At 42.4% G+C, this 19,268-nt stretch overlaps 1 protein-coding gene across 1 annotated transcript in view; it reads left to right on the top strand.

Moving 5' to 3' along the window:
• LOC111217770 (tumor necrosis factor receptor superfamily member 16-like) overlaps window positions 1-13,092 on the top strand; it is a 28,557-nt gene extending 15,465 nt beyond the window's left edge. The window contains exons 4-6 of the mRNA XM_022739762.1: window positions 5,813-6,053; window positions 7,572-7,816; window positions 12,951-13,092. Coding sequence (XP_022595483.1) covers window positions 5,813-6,053; window positions 7,572-7,816; window positions 12,951-13,003 — 539 coding nt within the window. The 3' untranslated portion in view covers window positions 13,004-13,092. The remainder of the gene's footprint in view (window positions 1-5,812; window positions 6,054-7,571; window positions 7,817-12,950) is intronic.
• Window positions 13,093-19,268: the final 6,176 nt, after the last annotated feature.

The raw sequence follows: 19,268 nt of genomic DNA, 5'->3' as shown, positions 1-19,268 counted from the left end.
ATGAATTGCCATGAAATTTGGCACAGAAATTCCTCTTCCCTTCAGTATGAATTGTAACAACTTGTGAGCCCAAATCTTCATCTACCGCTACTGTTAGGTCAAAATATCAACATTTGGATTTTTTCAATACTTTTATATACTTTTAATTTAATGACTAAACTAATGGCACTCCCATTAGCCTATGCTGTATATTTTTTGCTGGGTAGCTAATGTTAGCATGCTAAACTAAGATGGTGAACATTATTACTATCATACCTGTTGAAGATCAGTCTCACCAGTGTCAAAGTTGCTAGTGTGTCTATCATTGGTGAAGGTGAAGGTGAAGGCAGTAACAGATGAAACAAAACAACAATCTGTTCTCCTTCTCGCTAACATGAACACATGTTGAAGCAACGTCCACATCTGTGCCCTGATACTCAAATTTCATACTTGTCAATACTTGCATCATGTGGAAAAGCAGCAAAGGCGTGCGAAAAAATGTCGTCCTTGCTGTATTCAAATTTCCCGAATAATACAACAAGTTTGAAGTTGTAATGAGAGCTTGGATGGTCAGAGGGTAGGAATGACTTTTTTTTCCCCTGCTTCTTGCCAACTCTGCCTTATTTCTTTTCTCATCAGGCCCCAGATTCCACCCATATCTAAACAAGCGTTATACTGTACAGCAATGTGGTGCAGTCAAGACTTCTGCTGATTCTCAGCAAGCACAGAGGAAGGCATGTTTACTCTGAAAGAACCCTCACGGCTAATGTGACAGGACTGACAGCCATCAAAAGAAAACCGCCCCTTACAACCCCTTAAAGACCCGCAATATGTATTCTAGAAATATCTGATGTACAGTAGTGTACAATACAGCCTTTTGCTGCCCATTTGGCGCCCACCCATGCTGCTGGTCTCACCTTTGACCTGCCTCATCCTGAGCGATGGTACTGTGGTGGTGACTGGAGATGGCACGATAAGTGACCTTGTGGGACGCCTGCTTGAAAGAAGAGCCCTGTCATATAGCACTAGTGGGAATGGGGGTAATGGCTGCAGTCACATGTGGGGATGATGATGTTTCCAGGCTTTCCATGGTGGTCTGAGATGACTGTGCATACAGATATGTTTTCTGCAGCAAACAGGAAGCTGCCTCACTGGTATTCTCATCCAGTCTGTGTATTTTATTTATGTGAGGAAAATATATTTTTTAAAATTCCTCCCCCGCCGTTATTCTCTCTCGTCTACATATGGGAAGAAGATATGATTGAGGTATTATCAAATCCCCAAATCCCCAGTTCATATCCAGCTGTCACCAAGTGTCAATTACATGATACAATGACAGAGACAGAAAAAGAGAGAGGGAGAAATAGAGATAAAAACAGACAGAGAGAGCTGCAGCATATGTGCTGTGCTGGTATTCTGTGCTGAGGGGTCGATATGAGTCCTGGGATTTCTTCTGCTCATGCTCAGGTTTCGCTGAGTGACCTCTATGAGCACCCACGCTCGACTACAGGACACACACACACACGCGCGCACACACACACACATACGCAATCTTTTACAAGCTTAGTCCTCTCCTCCTCCAGACACACACACTTTTTTATGAACATTCAAAATCAATACAGCAGATAGTAGGCTAACATGGCACATGCACACTCATCCCCCTGCCAAGTGCGCTTTAACTTCTACATTTTTCATTAAAACCCCAGACACGGCACATGTGTGAACCTCTTTGATCTGATATTGAAAACACCCACTGCATCTCTTATTGAAGGTCTCTGTCCATTTTGGCCTCAGCAGAGCTTTTCTGAAAGGTGCTGTTGAGTCTTCAGCTGAGTAGATCTGCATTAAACGTGAAGTGCTGAGTGTCCGTTCGAGTGTTTGTCCTCGAGAACAAGAGAGGGAAAGATTAACAAAACAGATAAAGGCAGACTTCTTTTCTTCTTATTACCCCGCTCATACCTCCCTCTCCTCCCCCCTCTGTGCATCTCTTCCCACAGTGGCCCTCGAGTGGCTGGGCTACCGGAGCGGTGGAAGGTGGCCAGTGTGCATTCAGCGCCTTCACCGCTGCAGTATAATTACTCCTGCTAATCAGAGCACTTTACAGCAGCTCCTCTGTTCATCTGCACCCCTCCCTTACTCTCTCCTAACACTCTGCCTCTCTGTCTGCCTCCCCTCTCCTCTATTAACCCTCCCGAACAGAAGACAGAGCGCTCACTTGAATAATTTGTAGTTTGTGTGTGTGTGTGTGTATGTGTGTGTGATGGATGTGTGCAAGTCAGGCGACAAACACTGAGGAAGATTGAGATAGAGGCCGAGCTGAGACAGAGGGAGAGTGTTTGGCGGCTGATAAAGAGGTCATTGTACATGTGCTGAGCCTGATAGTTGCTCATCTCCACCCTGAACTGGCAGCAGCCAAGACATCAACCTCCACACAGCACCCTGGGGTTAACTTCACCATAAAGACCTCAATGGCTCATAAAAATTAAATCTTTTTTTTCCTGCCCCCCTGGTCCACACCCTGCTAATAAACACATCTCCCTGCACACACAACCCCACGCTCATAAAATCCCGGGCTAGTTTTATTCTGTTTCATGAGTGTTTTAAACTCACTGAGGCCAAAATGAAATTGTTAAAGCTCCACCGCCGCCTATAAGCTCCCATTCTGCTCCAGCTGAGGTATGCAGCCTCTGGAGCCCCGCGTTTATCCTTTTGTCTATGGCCAACCCTGCCGTGTTTTTCTGCATCAGCCCAGAGAAACGGAGAAAAAGAGGGGGAGTTACAATAAAGATGTAGCGTAGTGTACCTTAGCGGCTGCCGCTCTCTGTGTTGAGTGAGTGTTATGTAAAGTAGAGTCCTTGGAGAGCTGTCATCATGGCTCAGACTGAGAGACACAATTTACAGCGGGTCCTGAGGTGTGACTGATGCATTTATACATCTGCATGAAGGGAAAATTCGTTGTACCAAAGAAAGGCGCTCACAGTGGTGTAGAATGACTGATAGCTCAGTGTGATAAAGGGGAGGCTGTAAGGATTCTAAAGGATTCTTTGACGTACTGTATATAAGACCCGTCCGTCTGCACACTTTCACTCACTTTCACACTTTCCATTCACAATTTATTCTATTTGCCAGCTCGTGTTGCATAGCTAATACCATTAGCCGGCCCTGCATTAGCCGGATGATGTATGGTGTAGCTGAGGAAACCTGACTACATCCCAGGAAAGGTCAAGAGATGCATGTAATACAGACACCCATGTTCCACTCCTCTGAATCCGCCCTCCTTTTAGACAGACCCGAATCAATAGCACAGCTTTAAATAGACCTCTGCATTATTTCTGTGTTTCTAAGTATGGCACGCACATGTGCCGTAGTTTTTCTGTCCATGAAGGATAATTTCTCCCATTTCAGTAAACCAATCTCCCCCTCGGGAGGCAGGAATGCCCCGTCATCACCACGCAGACAGACAGACCAACGTGGACTCCTAATGACCAACAGAAGTTTTTCAAATACGTCCACCTAAGTTGCCCATCGAGGTCCCATCGGACTATTAAAGGGAGTAACCGTGTGTAAATTATGCAACAAATCAATGTGGAGAAACTTGACTATCTGCCACGTCAGTGAAAACAGAATACCTGTGTAGACAGCCTCGGCCCGTGATGGTCCGCTGAATGTCTTTTTTTCTTGTAGACTCTCATCTGACCACATCAGTGGCCACAACAATCATTTGATCAAATTTTCTTCCCCAAATTCTCCATTTAAAAAATACACTAAATTTATTTACAAGATGATTTGAAACTAATTGTGTCTTAGATAATTTGCTCGTCTGCTTAGTACTAACACTTACATACACCATTAACGAAGCTGAGTTAGAGAGGTGATAGCATTTAAATATAATGGTATATTGTGGGTTTTGGCTTGATTTATTGCTGTCACTTTAGAAGAGTAGAGGTGAATGATCGATTGATTGTGATGCTAAAAGCAATGACAATTACACTTAAACTCCAACAGCAACTTGTCTTTGGTCTTTGTAAGAACAATGTCCTCACACTGTCAACAGTTTTCAGAGAGATTATTTCATCAAGTAGTTCCAATGAAAACTGCGGTTTATTCACAGCAGAAATGTCAGAGGTGGATACCTCACACCCTGGACAAAGAAAACTAAAAATATCTGGGTTGCTCGATACCAGAAGAGGTAAATGAGAAAATATGGTATTTATTTATGTATTGTTATTTGGATGAACTGGCCCTTTTAAAATAAGGTCATGTGAACTCTTCTGTAACTTATCAAATCCCCAAATTGTGAATAATTTAGCCATGATTTAACTGAATATACTGTGAATATTAGTGTAGACAGTGTACTAAGAGCAGGTAACTAGTATTAATATATACAGTAGCTGTGTAAATTTTGAGAGAAACTCCATGAATCAGCAATTCAGAGTGAAAGCTGAATGAACTTACAATACATGACAAACATTTAGAAATCCTTTCTGGGTTTATCCATCATGCTTTGGAGTTACACCCCAAAAAACAGAACAATTGTAAAGTAGAACAACCCCTAAAGTGTTTGGGCTACAACGTCCCAGTCTTTGGCCTTGAAGGAAGCCTTAGGGGTCTCCACAGGGTTAATCCTGTGAGCGCCAGTATGAAGCTAATGAGGAGCAGCCTGAGGTTCTGCTGGGAATTACAGTCTCAGATCTGAGCCGGGCTGCACATTCTCCATCCCCACCAGGCTGCTGAGCTCTGAGGAGTTTTGGTTTTGGCCGGACAGGCCCTCTCCTCGGCTTGCTGTACCGTACCCTGAGGGGGGGAATGATCTGCAGGCTACTCTGTGAGACTTTCTACCATCTGACAGAATCACTGCAGTGTTACTTACAGTACTTTTCAAAATAGAAAGCATAAGATGACAGGACCGTAGGAGAGATTTGATGGATGCATTGTGTTTTCAGGACAAATCATGCCCATCAGAGTGGGCACTGCACTGCTGCAAAGGGGGAAATTACACTGAATCATTAATGGAGCTCACAAAGAAATAGGAAATAGGACAAATTGTGAAAATGACTGTTTCCAGGCTTAGCTGTGATAGAAACCAGACCCATCCAGTAGCACAGAGCTTTCCTGCCTCTCTGGCCTCAGTAAAGGCTACACTCCACATGATGACCTCCCTAAAGCCCCAGACTGTGTTTTCCATGATCCCATATGACCTTAATGTCATGCAATGGGCAGAAATCAAACAGATGGGGATGTGGTGAGAGGAGACCAGGCGCATGGTGTGGGGTGGGCTGGTGGGTGACGGATATTTGCCCCCATCATAGAGGAACATTCCTTTGCTTTTTGCACACAGCAACTCAGCCAGCACCCATCTGTCTATCAGAAACAGCTGCTGCATGTGCGCAGTGTATCAGACATCTGGTTGGGGACTCGGTGCAAACAAGCTCTCAGAGAAGATATGAAAATGTGTCGGCATGGCAGGATTTCTTCTCAGCCAGGATAGCGGTGTGGCTCAAGGGGACAGCAGTGTCTGTCAGTCGGTCCAGACTGAAATATCTCAACAACTATTGAATGGATTTAAATTTGGTGAAGATATCAATGGTTCCCAGAGGATGAATCCTAATGACTTTGGTGATCCCCTGACTTTTTCTCTCACATGACCATGAGGTAGGCATTTGTGGGTTTGAGTGAAAATAAGCAAATGTTGGCAAGCTGGCAACATGGTAAACTAAAATAGTAAACACCATCTAGTGCGGCTGTAAAGTCTTAACTTTGTTTCTTTCTCAGTTGTATCTAGGTGTGTTTCTTCTCTCATAAAGGCTCATTTCTCTCATCTTCTTCCACACAGATCCTAACCTACCTACAGATATATCTCCCACCTCGGACATGGCTTCATCTCCACCCCCCTTCACCAATTATTTCCCCCCGGATGGCTCCGACAGCCCTTTGCCAGGTGGAGAGACGACAACATCGAGCGCTGGCTCTCCTCGCTTCCTTGGCCACGGCCTCAATGAAAACCTCATCCCTATCTACTGCTCCATCCTGGCTGCTGTGGTGGTGGGCCTCGTGGCTTATATTGTTTTTAAGAGGTCAGTTGGATGAAAAGACAGAGATGGAAAGCTTGCTCTGTGGCCAAAGACATTAGCACAATTGGGTTTTACACCTCAGCCACGATATAATCTAGGGCAGAGAGGGTGAACAGTGATAGTAATGGTGGTCTGGTTGGGTGATGTTAGAGTGACAGATGTTGCCCCAGGCTACACAATGGCAGGAAGGTGGCTGGTGAAATATTCAGGCATGCCGTGGTCAAAGGGGTTTTGACCCAGTTTTCAGAGAATCACTCAATGAGCTTTTTTCTAAAAAAAAAAAAAAAAAAGAAAAAGAAAGAAAGGTCACACCACTTAATGCATTATAAAGGTCACACACATGAACACATTAGTGAGGACATGCAACCACGCATTCAAGCACTCAGACAGACAGATACAAGCCCAGGCTAAAACACATTTGAAGCAAGTAAACAAGCTCATTAAAGGCATTGATTGTTTGAAAAGTGCCGACCAGGGGAAATTTGAGTGCCAGATTTATCAGCCTACAGACGCACACATCTGGCTAATACTCCTCCTGCACAAACAGACTGCAAATTATGTGCATTTCTTCAACACCCAATATTAAGTAAACATTTAGAGGTGTTAACTGTACTGTACCACTCAGTACCTCATGAATATTTTAATCATTGAGTCACGAGTCATTCATCCTCTCAAGAAAAGCTACAGTAGAGAATTGTTAAGCTTCCCCAACATTTTCTGAGCATCTTATTACAGGTTTCTATTCTATTCTTAGGCTAAAATAAATGATCATTCTCAGGGCACACATGCAGTTTACAAGATAATAATGGCAGATTTACCATTGAAATTCACAGCCATTTCTGTAACAATGATTTCGGATAGAAGCAGACAACAGCAGGTTGTCCATTAATGGAAGGCGACGCTGAATTGACAACTCTGTTTGGCACTTCATAGTGTTTCCAGCTCACAGATTTCCAAATAGTAATCTTGTAAAGGGTTTTAGCTGTTGATGGCTAAGAACATTATATTGTTCAAATAGCGTGAGGCTAAAGCTACATTTCCCAGGCGAAAGGAAGCATCGTCACTAGTTAATGATCCATGTAGAAGACATGGAAATAAAGGAAATACATTGTTCTTGTGTAAACGTATCTAATAAAAAGCAGGACAGAGCTGCTAACATTAGCCTTAACTCTTATAGCATCCAGGGTGTGCTTCCACATAGTAGAGAAGCACTGCACTGTGTAGATGTGAATGTAGCATTTTGAACAGGTTAATGCAGGTAGGACATGCTAACGATTGTGGCTTATGCTAGGGCATAAAAACTCAGGTTAATCCAGTCCTTACATTTTTGTTCCAGTGTTTGGTTTAGGATATATAGATAAGTGGTTGTTTGCCGACTGATATTTTAGTTACTACCATCTCTGATCATCCTGCTACAGGGAATGAATTTATCACTTGACTGTTATTGTTTTATAGCTCATAACTGCTGTGAAATCGAAAATATCGATAAGTCAGATAGGATCACACGCCATCTCTCCACAGGTGGAACAGCTGCAAGCAGAACAAGCAGGCAGCTAACAACCGCGCGGCTACAAACAACCAGATGGTGACGCCGGAAGGAGAGAAGCTGCACAGCGACAGCGGCATCTCGGTGGACAGTCAGAGTCTGCAGGAGCAGCAGCAGCAGCAGCAGCAGCAGCAGCAGCAGCAGCAGCAGCAGCAGCAGCAGCAAGCCCATGCTGAAGTCCAGACTCAGCCCTCACACTCACACACACAGGAACAAATAGGTGAGCCTGAAACTCACTCCTTATTTTAACATTTTCACTTTGTCATTATGAATTACTGAATGAAGGTTGAAGGGGCAATTTTATCCATTTAAAATCAAATCTACAACACAAACTGTGCAAAAAGCGAATGGGTCTGAATACTTTCTGAAACCACTGTATATTTGTCACAGAAACTCTAACTTAACATAAGGCTTTCAGCCAAGACTGAACATATTCCCCTTTCACACCTTGGTATTGTTGCTGCCAAAGAAAGTCATTATCAATTACATCAAGATACTGCAGTGAGATTTGGAGAACCTGTGTAGTAGTTTTTCATCATTGTGCAAACATTTTCCTCAGAGCCAAGACACATTTCTGGGGATTGAGATCAAAAACAAATATATCACCTAGCAGCAGGACTAATACCTCGCTGCCAAGAGCGGATAGGTGAGGCCAAATCTTACATACATGCATGCATGATGTATTAGACTCCAGGAATGTGGAGATTCTGATTGTGAGGCACTACAGTAACATGAATATGAGGCCTGCACCGAACATTAGCTCATTATACCCTCAATATGAGGCTGAGAGATTCAGTGTTGACAGAAGTTTGACACAGTTTCAACCTCAGTCAGTACATATCAGAAGTGTAATGTATAAGGAGGGCAAGAAACTTTACATGTTTGATCTATATTTACCTTTACTAGCCTTACCACTCCTCTATTTCTATATTTGTCTACTGGGGCTCACAAAGTATTTTGGGTGTGGGTCTGTAGGACAGGTTTTACCACATAGTCTGGCAAGCCAGACAAAATCTAAAAGGTTTTGTAAGATGAACTCAGTATATCATGTCGGGCGTGGACGGATAAAACTAACATCATGCACGAGCAATCATAAATTATAATTTACAATGTGCCTAATTTACTTCATGCAGTGCAGTGCATTGAGCGAGATGAACACAGAGGGAGTGTTAAGTTATTTCTTTTCTACAGTTATCTTTAATTGCTACATGAACAGAAGAAAACAAACAAACAAAAAAATAGCCTAGTTTGTCTCTTGTAATTATTTATATGTTTTTATTTTAAGGATATGTTTGAATTTATTTTTATATTTCTTACACTACTTATTGTCAACAAATCCCATGAGAAGACCGAAATCAACGATGTGTTAATTAATCTCTCAACACTTTTCAGCTTCACTACCCTGCCTGTGGGCTCCAGCCCCAAACCCAATGCTTTCTAGTGAAGATGTAGATCTGTAAAAAGGGGTCACAAATTCACAAACATATAGTTTCATTTTTTTTAAATAGGCTCAGTAATTTCCTCAAACAGCTGGGCGGTGCAGTTTTCAGCAAACATTACTCAAAAAGGATTAAATTATGCATTTCTTGGGGACTACTTTCAAAAATTGCTGTAGATGTTTACTGTCTCTGAATATTTAAATCATCAATAAATGTGATGTAGGGAGTTCACTCGCTGACAGCTGGGTGCAGGTACATCAAATAAGGCTGGCTGCATGGTGGGGAAGCTGCACTGAGCGCCTGCAAAAAGAGGATAACCTTTAAACAGCCGACTGGAGAGTAAAGGCAAAAGCTGCAGGAGTGAGATGCGACCTCTGCACAACAAAGAGCAGTCTACCCTCCTTCAATACTCACTTACATTAAAGAGATGAAAGCAGCATTCTCACTCGATCTATCCGCATAAACCTGACAGGCTTTTTACCTGAAGAAGAAGTCTCAAGTTCAGTCATGATCTTGTTATCCATTCAACATTCTCTCCCTGGCTCCCTCTTTCTCAGGATTTCATTCTTTCCTTTCTAGGTTTTTTATGTAAAGCCTAAGAAATAGTTATACATGGATAATAATGTGCTAACAAGCCACACAGCTGACAAATCCTCCCTTGAACAATCCGTGGCACTGTGTCTTGTCTAGGATACCAATTACATTCTAATGAGGCTTGGGAACAGCTTATTTTGTTTTTTGTGTTTTGTTTGAGTCCCTCTTTCCATTCTTCCACTCCACAAATGCAAAGCCCACTGCATGTTGAAGAAAAGAAGGAATTTCTTTTGGGAGGAAGAGCCCGGGATTGGTTCATTGAGAGGATGACTGCCCCGTCAACCCTGCTGCCTCTTTAACTGATTGGCTCATTAGCAGGTGTTACGAGACAGGATCCAGGCCTGGTCTCGCTGCCTTTCAAAACCTGATCCGGCATCGGCGTTTAGCACGTGCTAATTGGCATTAACACTGTCTGCGGGTGCGGAAGCCATTAAAAAAAAAAAATGCAGCAAATGCTCTCATGCAGGGGGTTGTTGGTTCTTCCATGACCAACCGGGGTATGGTAAAATACGCAAGGGGCTGAGAATATGCACAATAAATCCATGATAATCGCAGAGGGGTTTCCTGTTTCCAACGAACCATATTTTACTGGCGGCTAAAATAATGGGAACACCTCCAGTCAAAACAAGTCAAATAAGCTTTTAAAACGAGAAACAGAGCAATGAAAATGTCCCGTGTTTTGAGTGACAACATTCAGAGAGGGTTTTCCCTGCGTGAGTCACCGTGGAGGGGTGAGAGCCTCCTACATGAGGGGCGCTCAGCCTCATTTCTGTCTGCTCATCTCCATTAAAAAGAGCCATCTATCTGTGCTGCACCCCTCCCTTCCCCCACAACCTCTTTTGCTGCCTGCTTCCCCTCCTCTGAGTTGTGCATATTGAATGTGTTTAAAATTTAAACAGGACTCTAACCCCTTCACTCACATCTCCTAACTGTGCATCCCTGCCCTGTGTTTGACCTCACAGTCTACACAAAATGGAGTCAACGCATCTGTCGGTCAAAAACCAGTCAAAGGAGGCTCGGGGGTTATTGCAAAAATCTAGATTTTCAGTTCAGAACACAAGTAATAAGATTGTTATTCATCAGAATAAAGAGTGAAACAGCAGTTTGTCTTTAGCTGAATGTCACAGGGAAATGCTTATTTAAAAAAAAAAAAAAAAGAAAGAAAAAAAAAAGAGGGTCTTTATTGCAGCACTGCAATCAAAAACAATCATCAGGGGGACGCAGCATAGTTTTACTAAACATTTGTGATTCTGGACAAAAGCCTGAAGGAGCTGCAGGAGCTCAGCAGTACGTTCCTCAGTGTGTAACATTATACTGCTGCGGGTTACAGTGATAATGAGCTGAGTCATGTAACGAATTACTAGCTAATCCAGTTTCAGTGATAGAGGAGGGATGCCTTGTGGCTGGTTGTCATCCTCCCACATTAGGAAGTTTTAATAAACTACTCAGAGTGGATGTATTCCCAGAACTGTTATGAGTTTATCAAGAAGGGCAACAACAACAACATCATACATATTCAGTGTTTGTTTCACTTGCTCATTTATCTTCATGCTAGCATCTATGGATTAATGAGCAGGTCTACAGTTTACAGCCCCATGGGCCCCCGAGGTGACTCAAGGGTCCAGAGTCTCTGCTTGAAGTGACTCTTATTAAACTGTAAAAGAGACATAACATTAGCCAGGCAGCTGGTACAATGGCTAGCTTGGTTAGCAGTCAACTGACAAAAAATGAACAAATCACAAATCAATAATCACAAAACAGTTGTAATGTTGCAACTAGGGCATTTGCAGAGCAGATAAAATATGTCAATATTTGCTTGATCTGTAGTGGTTGCTATAGCAACAGAAAGTTCAACTCCAACGTAGGCGCTAACAGGGGCTGTGTCCAGGGGCTCGCTGACTCATAATCCATCCATGGATTTTGGGGTTTCAATGGAAAAGTAATAAAATAAGCAGTGCAATGAGGCACTGCCCCCTGGGAGTGATCAAGTAGCAAAATGAAAAACAAGTAATACATTTTTTTAATTAGTAAAACAATCTCATTGTCTCTTTAACCTTTCCCTGGGAGTTCTTGTGATTACTATGAAGCCATCTCAATTCCAATCTCAATCAGCAAATTTCAAAGCTTTACCACGGCTTAGGGTCCAATCAGGGTTGCCCGCATGTGCTGATTAAAAAAGAAAGAAGAAGAAGAAAGAAGTTGGCAACAAAAGCTTTCGCTGCGATTGGAAGTTCACATTTCAGAGTAGACCTGACTGAACTGGTTCAGTGAAAGACAGCTTGTATTGATTCCTGGAATGAGGTTGGACTCTATAAAACATTGGACAGCCATGTGGCTATTATTATCACTGCTGGCTGCAAGATGAGGTGCAATGCTCGTTCAGAAACAGTTGCATTGAGGCAAAAGTACAGGTGCAAGCCACTGTGCATGTGCCTGGACTTGTGTGCGTTACAGATGGCTGTGCACTGGCCAGCGTCAGTGTGTCTCTGCTCTGTGTCATTGACGATGTCTCTAGAGTGCCTGTTTAAACAGGAAGGAAGAGACAGAGGAGTGCTATGAACTGTGGCTATGACTGGACAGAATCATTGTGGATAGATATGGTGAGCAGAGAGGCTGAGCATGGCTATCTCAGTGTATTTGAAATTAGTGAAATGTGAGGAGAAGGATGGGATTTTTGGGAAGGGAAAGGGAATGTAAACGGAGGGAGAGCCTGTGACATTCTACCAAAGAAAGCCCCTCTTCTGAGGCTTCAAAATAAACCCTCTTGGACTACACTTCCCTGGCACAAGGATGCATTGATGAAGACGTGAAAACACCCACCAGACTCGGGGGTCCTCTCAGAAATGCCTCTGCATTCCTGAGGCGTTTCCATGGCTTCCCTCAATTGACAACAGGTTAAGAAGTTTGTGGGAAAAGAGAGCATTTGTCTCCCATCCTCATCCAGCTAATGATTCCAGTTTAACAGGTTTGGATGGGTGAGTGACACCACAGGGCCCCCTGCAGGCAAAAGGGGCTAGAGTATATAAGCATTTTGATGGATAGGTTAAGTTGTAATCTTTGTAGGGAGGGAACTTGCTGAAAAACATTTCCCCATGAATCAGAAACTAATCAAGGTGCCCTTAATCAAAGGACTTCACACTTACTAAAGAGGAGCTGCTCAGTGGGAAACACAAGAGGTGTTGACACAAGTGTGAATATGCATAACTGTTTGAATAAGAAAAAAAGGTTCTTGTTCAAAAAAAAAAAAAAAAAAAGTACCACCACTGATTTAAATATCACAACAAATCACCTGTTTGTGTTTCTTTTTTACTCTCCCTGCAGTGGTGCGGGTGGATGGTGACCCCCAGTCTGACTCACCTCCCCCTGAAGTCTGAGGAAGAAAAGGAGGAAGAAGAGGAGGCGTCAGAGCTGAAGACAGGGAGAGGAGAGCAGGGGACCCGAACCGTGGACCAAAAAGAAAGCAGGGGGGGAGGGGGGCCGGGGCCACACAGAAAGTAAAAACTGACTCTGACTCATATCTGAAGTGGCCACAGAGCAAAGACTTGACTTGCATGGACCTCCCAGCACCTTTGGGCTACAGTCTGACTCTTCATCCCTGCATAGAGTCCAACTCTATCTATCAGCGTGCCTGGACACAACTTCTACGGCAATATCAGTCACTACCTGCAGATACATTATCGTAGATATGCCAGTGCATCTCCTATTAACTGAGTAGTCCAGTATCTAATGTTGACATATGACATCATTCTCACTAACTGCCAGCTTGTCCTTTGCCCCTTTCTAATCTTTCTATTTTCCCACTAATTCCCACACCCACTTGCCATGATACGTATGTGCCTAAAAGGTAAATAGGCAGGAAGGTTCTCCATTATCTCCTCTTTCTTTTCAGCCTTTTTTTCCTCTCACTTCTTCCTCAGTGGCATCCCACTCTCAGATAATCCGCTCTCCATAGGATTCACTCTATTAGACCCCCGCCATCATCTGCGATACAAAAAGCAGCGGGGGAGCTGTGAGTCACTCCCAACTTCTTCTGAAGTTTCTTGTTCTTTTCATCATTTAAAGACAGACGCGTTTCATGGCATGCTCTGTTGTAAAACGTTTGTGTCATTGTTTAAGATTGGCTGCACCGACTGATACAAGTGACTCATATTTGTGAAGAAAAGGTCAATTACTGTGTAGCCCACTTGGTAATGGACCATTTTTTTCCTGAGCGAGATGCTTCTTCCTGCATTCCGCAGTCTTCATCCTCCCTGTGACATAGACCTCGTCACGTTGCCTCCCCGGTTTGTATTTCAGTAATTTTGTGCTTATAATGTAACACACCCGAATGTTTGTCTCTGTTTGTAGAGCATTTACTTTCATTTTGTAGCTTGAGGTACATCGCTGATTCAGCAGGGTGCATCCACGGCCCTCTGTGGAGCCTGGATGTGCAACAACCTTTCTGGTCTGTGGGGCTCTGCTGACTCACTGCGAATGTATCCAAGGGGAAGCAACAAAAAAAAAAGAAAAAGAAAAAAAGAGGAGCTTTGACGTCACCAGTGACTCAGTGTACAGAGCTCATTAAACTGGCGCTTTAATGAATCTGGGACTGAAAAAATTTGCAAAAAGGGAATCCCATCCATCATAATTTAAGTTTAACTGAGTGGAAAATTGGGACACCCCTCAGAGGCTGACTCTCTTTTTACTATCCCCACCGCCTCCATCTCCACATTCTCACTCTTGCAATCTTGCGTGCTGCGTTACAGAGCCTGATAAACAGCGTTCTGAAGCGCTAATGCATCGTCATTGGCGCTCGTGTCAACACGGGGCCCTTTAGAGAGACTTCCTGACAGGCAGGTAGTAATTACCTCAGGGTTTCAGCTTCATTTAGCCTCTGCTCCACTCAGCTCAGCCACCTCTCATCTGGATTAATGCTGTGGACAAGGGAGGGGCAGCGCGGCCCCCTTTGAAGCCTCGACGTAACAGATCCCTTATCCAAGTCCGACACCATTGACATTTACTATATCGCCATGGTGATATAAAAGCACTTAGTCTAGGCTCACTTCTAAGGTTGGTTGGCACCTTTTATCACGCAGGACCACTTTTATGTTGCCCCCACCCGCTGCTTGCAGTGAAAGGCAGCCGGTGTAGGTACGTTGTAAAAGAAGTCTACTGTAGCTGATCTAGACTGCGTTTATTCCTGCAGAGGCACCTACCTTCTCAGGGTCCCTCTTATTGTGGTATGACTATGTCAAGTGATCCGTCGAGGAATTCTGTAAACAATCTGTAGATGATTGTGTAGATGTGTGATAGGATAGGTCGAGAGGTATTAAGCAGCTGTTAGGTTCACAAAAGGAGAGTGTAGAAAGATTCGGGTTTATATTGTTGATATGCCAACGTGACCAACATGAGACTGATGAATTTAAATGAAGAGTTTGATATTGGAAACTCGCTTATTTGCTCTATTGATGAGAGTCTCTAACTCTCTCTAAGGAAGGAAATAAGTCCACAAACAAATAGTGCGACGTGTTTTCCTCGCCAGCTTGTAGAGTTTAGTGAGCAATAGATAGATAAGAAATGTCAGAGTGGAGACAAAGGAAATCATTATATCCTGAGTGATGCGGCCCGGATCGGTCACATGGTCTCCAACACCTCGAGACGGTGAAACTTTCTCATCTCTTCACATGTGATTCAGTCTAACAAGTAAAACTCTGCTGTATTTTGCTCACATCTCATATGGGCATGTGGTGTGGACACGTGACCACACACACACACACAGACACACACACACTACAGTGGATGATTCACTCCCTCTCTATTGAGAGAGCCAGTATGATTCATCCTGATCCTGGCTGTGGCAGTGACATTAAAGCAGACTCTGCTACAGTATGAGTGACCAGAGTGTTGATTTAAAGATAAAAAAAGAAAGAAAAACCCAACATACTCCTCAACTCCTTTTGCCCCTGAGGCTCCATAAGCCCTCCAGCAGCACACTCATCTACCCTGAACCGACTTATTCTCTTTCTCTAGCAGCTTGTGAAGTGAGACACACAATGTAAAGAATGTACAACCTGAACATATGCAAGACACATTCAAGGATAAAGTTTAGGTTTGCCCTCGTTCTGTTGTTGTAAAATTGTTTTTTTCTTTACACTTTCCTGTTTGTTTGTATTATGAATAGTATTACACTTTTGGAATCAGTATTTTTTCTAACTGATATGTTATTTTGTAGCACTTATTAGATGTAATATGAATGCACTCAAAGAGTGTACCACAGTTCAAGTGCCTGTGTACAGTGTCGGGTCTTTAAGTTCAGAAGTTTGGCTATATTTTTGGCATTTTTCTTTCCTCCACATATTTTATGTTTTTATGTGCATTTCTTTGATATTTTGAGAGCTAATGAAGGTTTTTAGTAAACAGAAGTCAAAGCTTGGAGACGCAAACAAACTGTATAAACCTGGCACCGATATAGACAGGCTGACAGTACAAATAAGTTGCCAGTGAGCTCATACTGTATGTTAACATGCTATAAATGCTGGCAACTTAACAGGTCATGTAGCATTATGAAAACGTATACATGCCACCTTAGACTTCTACTCTAAAACTCACATATGCTATTAGTCAATGGAAATCAGCTCTACTGTGCAGATGTCTTGCATGTACAGTAAGTTTCATCATGTATCTCCATGTCAGAGGCACCAGGACGTGTAATTTGCAGTAACATGAAATTTATGGGGAGGTTCACTGTGATTCTCTGTGATATTATTACTACAAACTCGATCAGGACCTGATCCTGAAAAAGCTGAATGTCACCTGTACTGACCTACTAATGTAAAATGCATTGTGTAAATGTGAATTTCTTAGAGTTGATACAAGATACAGAAATACGCTATAAAATGTACAAAAACAAAAATGAGTGCAAATGATATGAACATCCATAATACAATAAACAGAGATGTCATTGCGTTACGTGTCCTCTTTGTCTGTGTAGCTGAACTGGCAGAGAGTGGTTATGTTTGCAAACACACAGTAATCTAATCTGATGTGAAATGCCTTAAAGGAATGGTTTGACATTTTGGGAAAATACGCCTCTTCGTCTGTGCAAGCAGGTTATTACGACATCACAGTTACGTTTTATAGTAATTATTACAGGAGCGAAGGAGCAAGTCAGGTGATGTAGTACAGACAACAAAGTTCACAGTAGGAGGAGGTTGGGTCAATAAAACACATGATTTTCACAAAGGTAACTGCTGTTTCTTTCCCACGGTAACGTTTGTTATTGTTACCATGATGACGAAGGTCCGGTATGCCTGTCGAGGGTAGGGACAAACAACCTACATGGCCATTTAAGTTGGAGGTCTTATTCACTTCCTGGCAGCACAGTGCTGGTGGTAGCTTCATATTTATAAGACAAACATCATGTAACTCTTGGCAAGAAAGGGAATAAGTCTAAATGTCAGCTATTCCTTCAATGCAATATTAGGTTTAGAATTGATCCATCTAGACATCACGAGACGGACAGAGAAACCTCACCGAGCTTCTACTCTGATAATAATAAAAAGAAACATTTCAAATTATTCCAAAAGCTGACTTTGCAGACCTCAAAATCTCTCCTCAGACCTGATGTTAGGCTTAAGAAATTCAGTTTTAGTATTTTTTTTTTCTCTCTTCACAAAAACACCCACAGGGATTTGTGAAAATGACCTCAAGCAAATGAAAATAAAATGCTGAAACCAGAAAGTATGGAGTGGCAGACCAGCAGCCAAACCACAGTCAAAAGCAGTACCATATGTGAAGGTCCATTGGACCCGCAGTGTGTTTCCCCGCAGTCTTATCACAACTTAAGCTTTCTGGGGTCCAGTGGGGGTTTCTCCCTGCTACGTGTCAGAGATGAATCCTCACTGATTTATCCTCCACAGACACAGACGTGACATCAGCAGACGACATGAGAGGAGGAAAGTCACCAAAGTATAAATGTCTTTAACAGCACAAAAGTCTAGTTGCTGCAGTTTCTTGTGAAAATATCACAGTTTTAACAAAATAAATTCAATTTTACTTGATTGATTTTGTGCAACTGGAAAAGCAAAACAAAACAATCACTGTGTGAAATGTTCATGTGCCGCTCTTCTCCGTCCTTGGCTGGTTTCTATATGAGCGCATGAATGCAGCAAACCAGCCTGAGATGGCGGTGACAGATAGACTGCAGAATTTTAATTTCATCAGCAGGGAGCACTTATATGGAGACACTAATCAAACTACATTTTCTCCCTCTGTCAAGATTAATCAAGACTGCAAGTCAGCTGAAATGACAGAAAAGTCTTAAATAGATAAAAGGAGACAGAGATGCTTAAGAAGCAAAGGACGTATTAAAATATGCTCAGGGCGATAAAACTCAAACACGACCACATCACTGACTCATAGAGAAACATCCAGTCACTTTCAGCTTGAAGGAGATCAACGTCTGTTTTGGTGCTCTTTTATTTATTTATTTTTTTATAGGTGTTTTTTTCTAAGTCAATGGATTATTGCTTTAGCCATGAGAGACATTATTGGCCTCCATCAGCACCTGCTGCACTGAAATCTACATCATGCACCACTATGTGTGATTGGTTTACGACACAGAATTGTTTATGACCAAAAACGCTCTGTCTTTTGGTTGTCACATAATCAGCACCTGGAGGTCTGAATGGAAACGTTTGTGACTTGCTGCTTCATAGAGGACGCCAGCTGTGTTCACCTTAGATCAAAGCAACAACAGAGACTCTCCTATCTAGATAAACTGCCTAAAATCATTATGTTTATGTTGACCTGAGCTCCTGTCTGGTTGTACAGCGGCAGAAGTTACATGTTGCTGTTAACACTGCAAAACCTTTTAGGGAATGGACACATTAATGAAGTGACTTTGACACAGGAGACTGCTTTTCATATCTCGACTCCTCCAAATTAAAACATGTTTGAGGCTGTGTCTGGTTTTTCTATATATACAGTCCACTGGTCAGTGATGTCACCTATAGATCACTATAGATACCAAAGTAAACAAAACAACTTTATCAGCATCCTTTTCCAGAAAGAAGAGAGGTTCACCTGGTAGAGCGCGTAGGCTTAATGCTGACTGCAGTGGCCATGTGTTCGAGTCCGACTGCATGTCATCCCCTCCCCCTCTCCCTGAATTTCCTGTCAATCTCTCACTGTACTGTCAGAATAAAGGCAAAAATGTCCAAAAATATAACTTAAAAAAAAAAAGATACCTTACTTCTACCCTTAGTGGATGCCAGATTCTACAGGAGAAATACACTCAGTGGCCACTTTATTAGCTACACCTGTAACATGTATTGCAATTCCATACAACTGTGCTGCCATAAAATGTACTTTTCAGATGCCTTCAATGTAATGTTTTTTATTTACAATGTAAAAAAAGGTTTAATTTAATGATATGTTTTTTTTTTTGTAGTGGACGGCAATATAGTCAGGTGTTTCTAATATTCTGCCTCTGTCTTGTTTGTTAATGGGAAAGACAAAAATTAGAAACACCTCTCCATATAATGAAGTTCAGTACAACATCACCTTTAACTATGTCCTCGATAATAAACATAATTAAATTTACACATCTGACTCTGTCATCAAAAACATAATAAACTTCATAAAGCTAGAACTTATGGC

The sequence above is a fragment of the Seriola dumerili genome, unplaced genomic scaffold (genome assembly GCF_002260705.1).
Source record: "Seriola dumerili isolate Sdu_G_001 unplaced genomic scaffold, Sdu_1.0 BDQW01000044.1, whole genome shotgun sequence".
Taxonomy (NCBI): Eukaryota; Metazoa; Chordata; class Actinopteri; order Carangiformes; family Carangidae; genus Seriola; species Seriola dumerili.
This window is presented reverse-complemented; position numbering and strand designations above follow the sequence as displayed.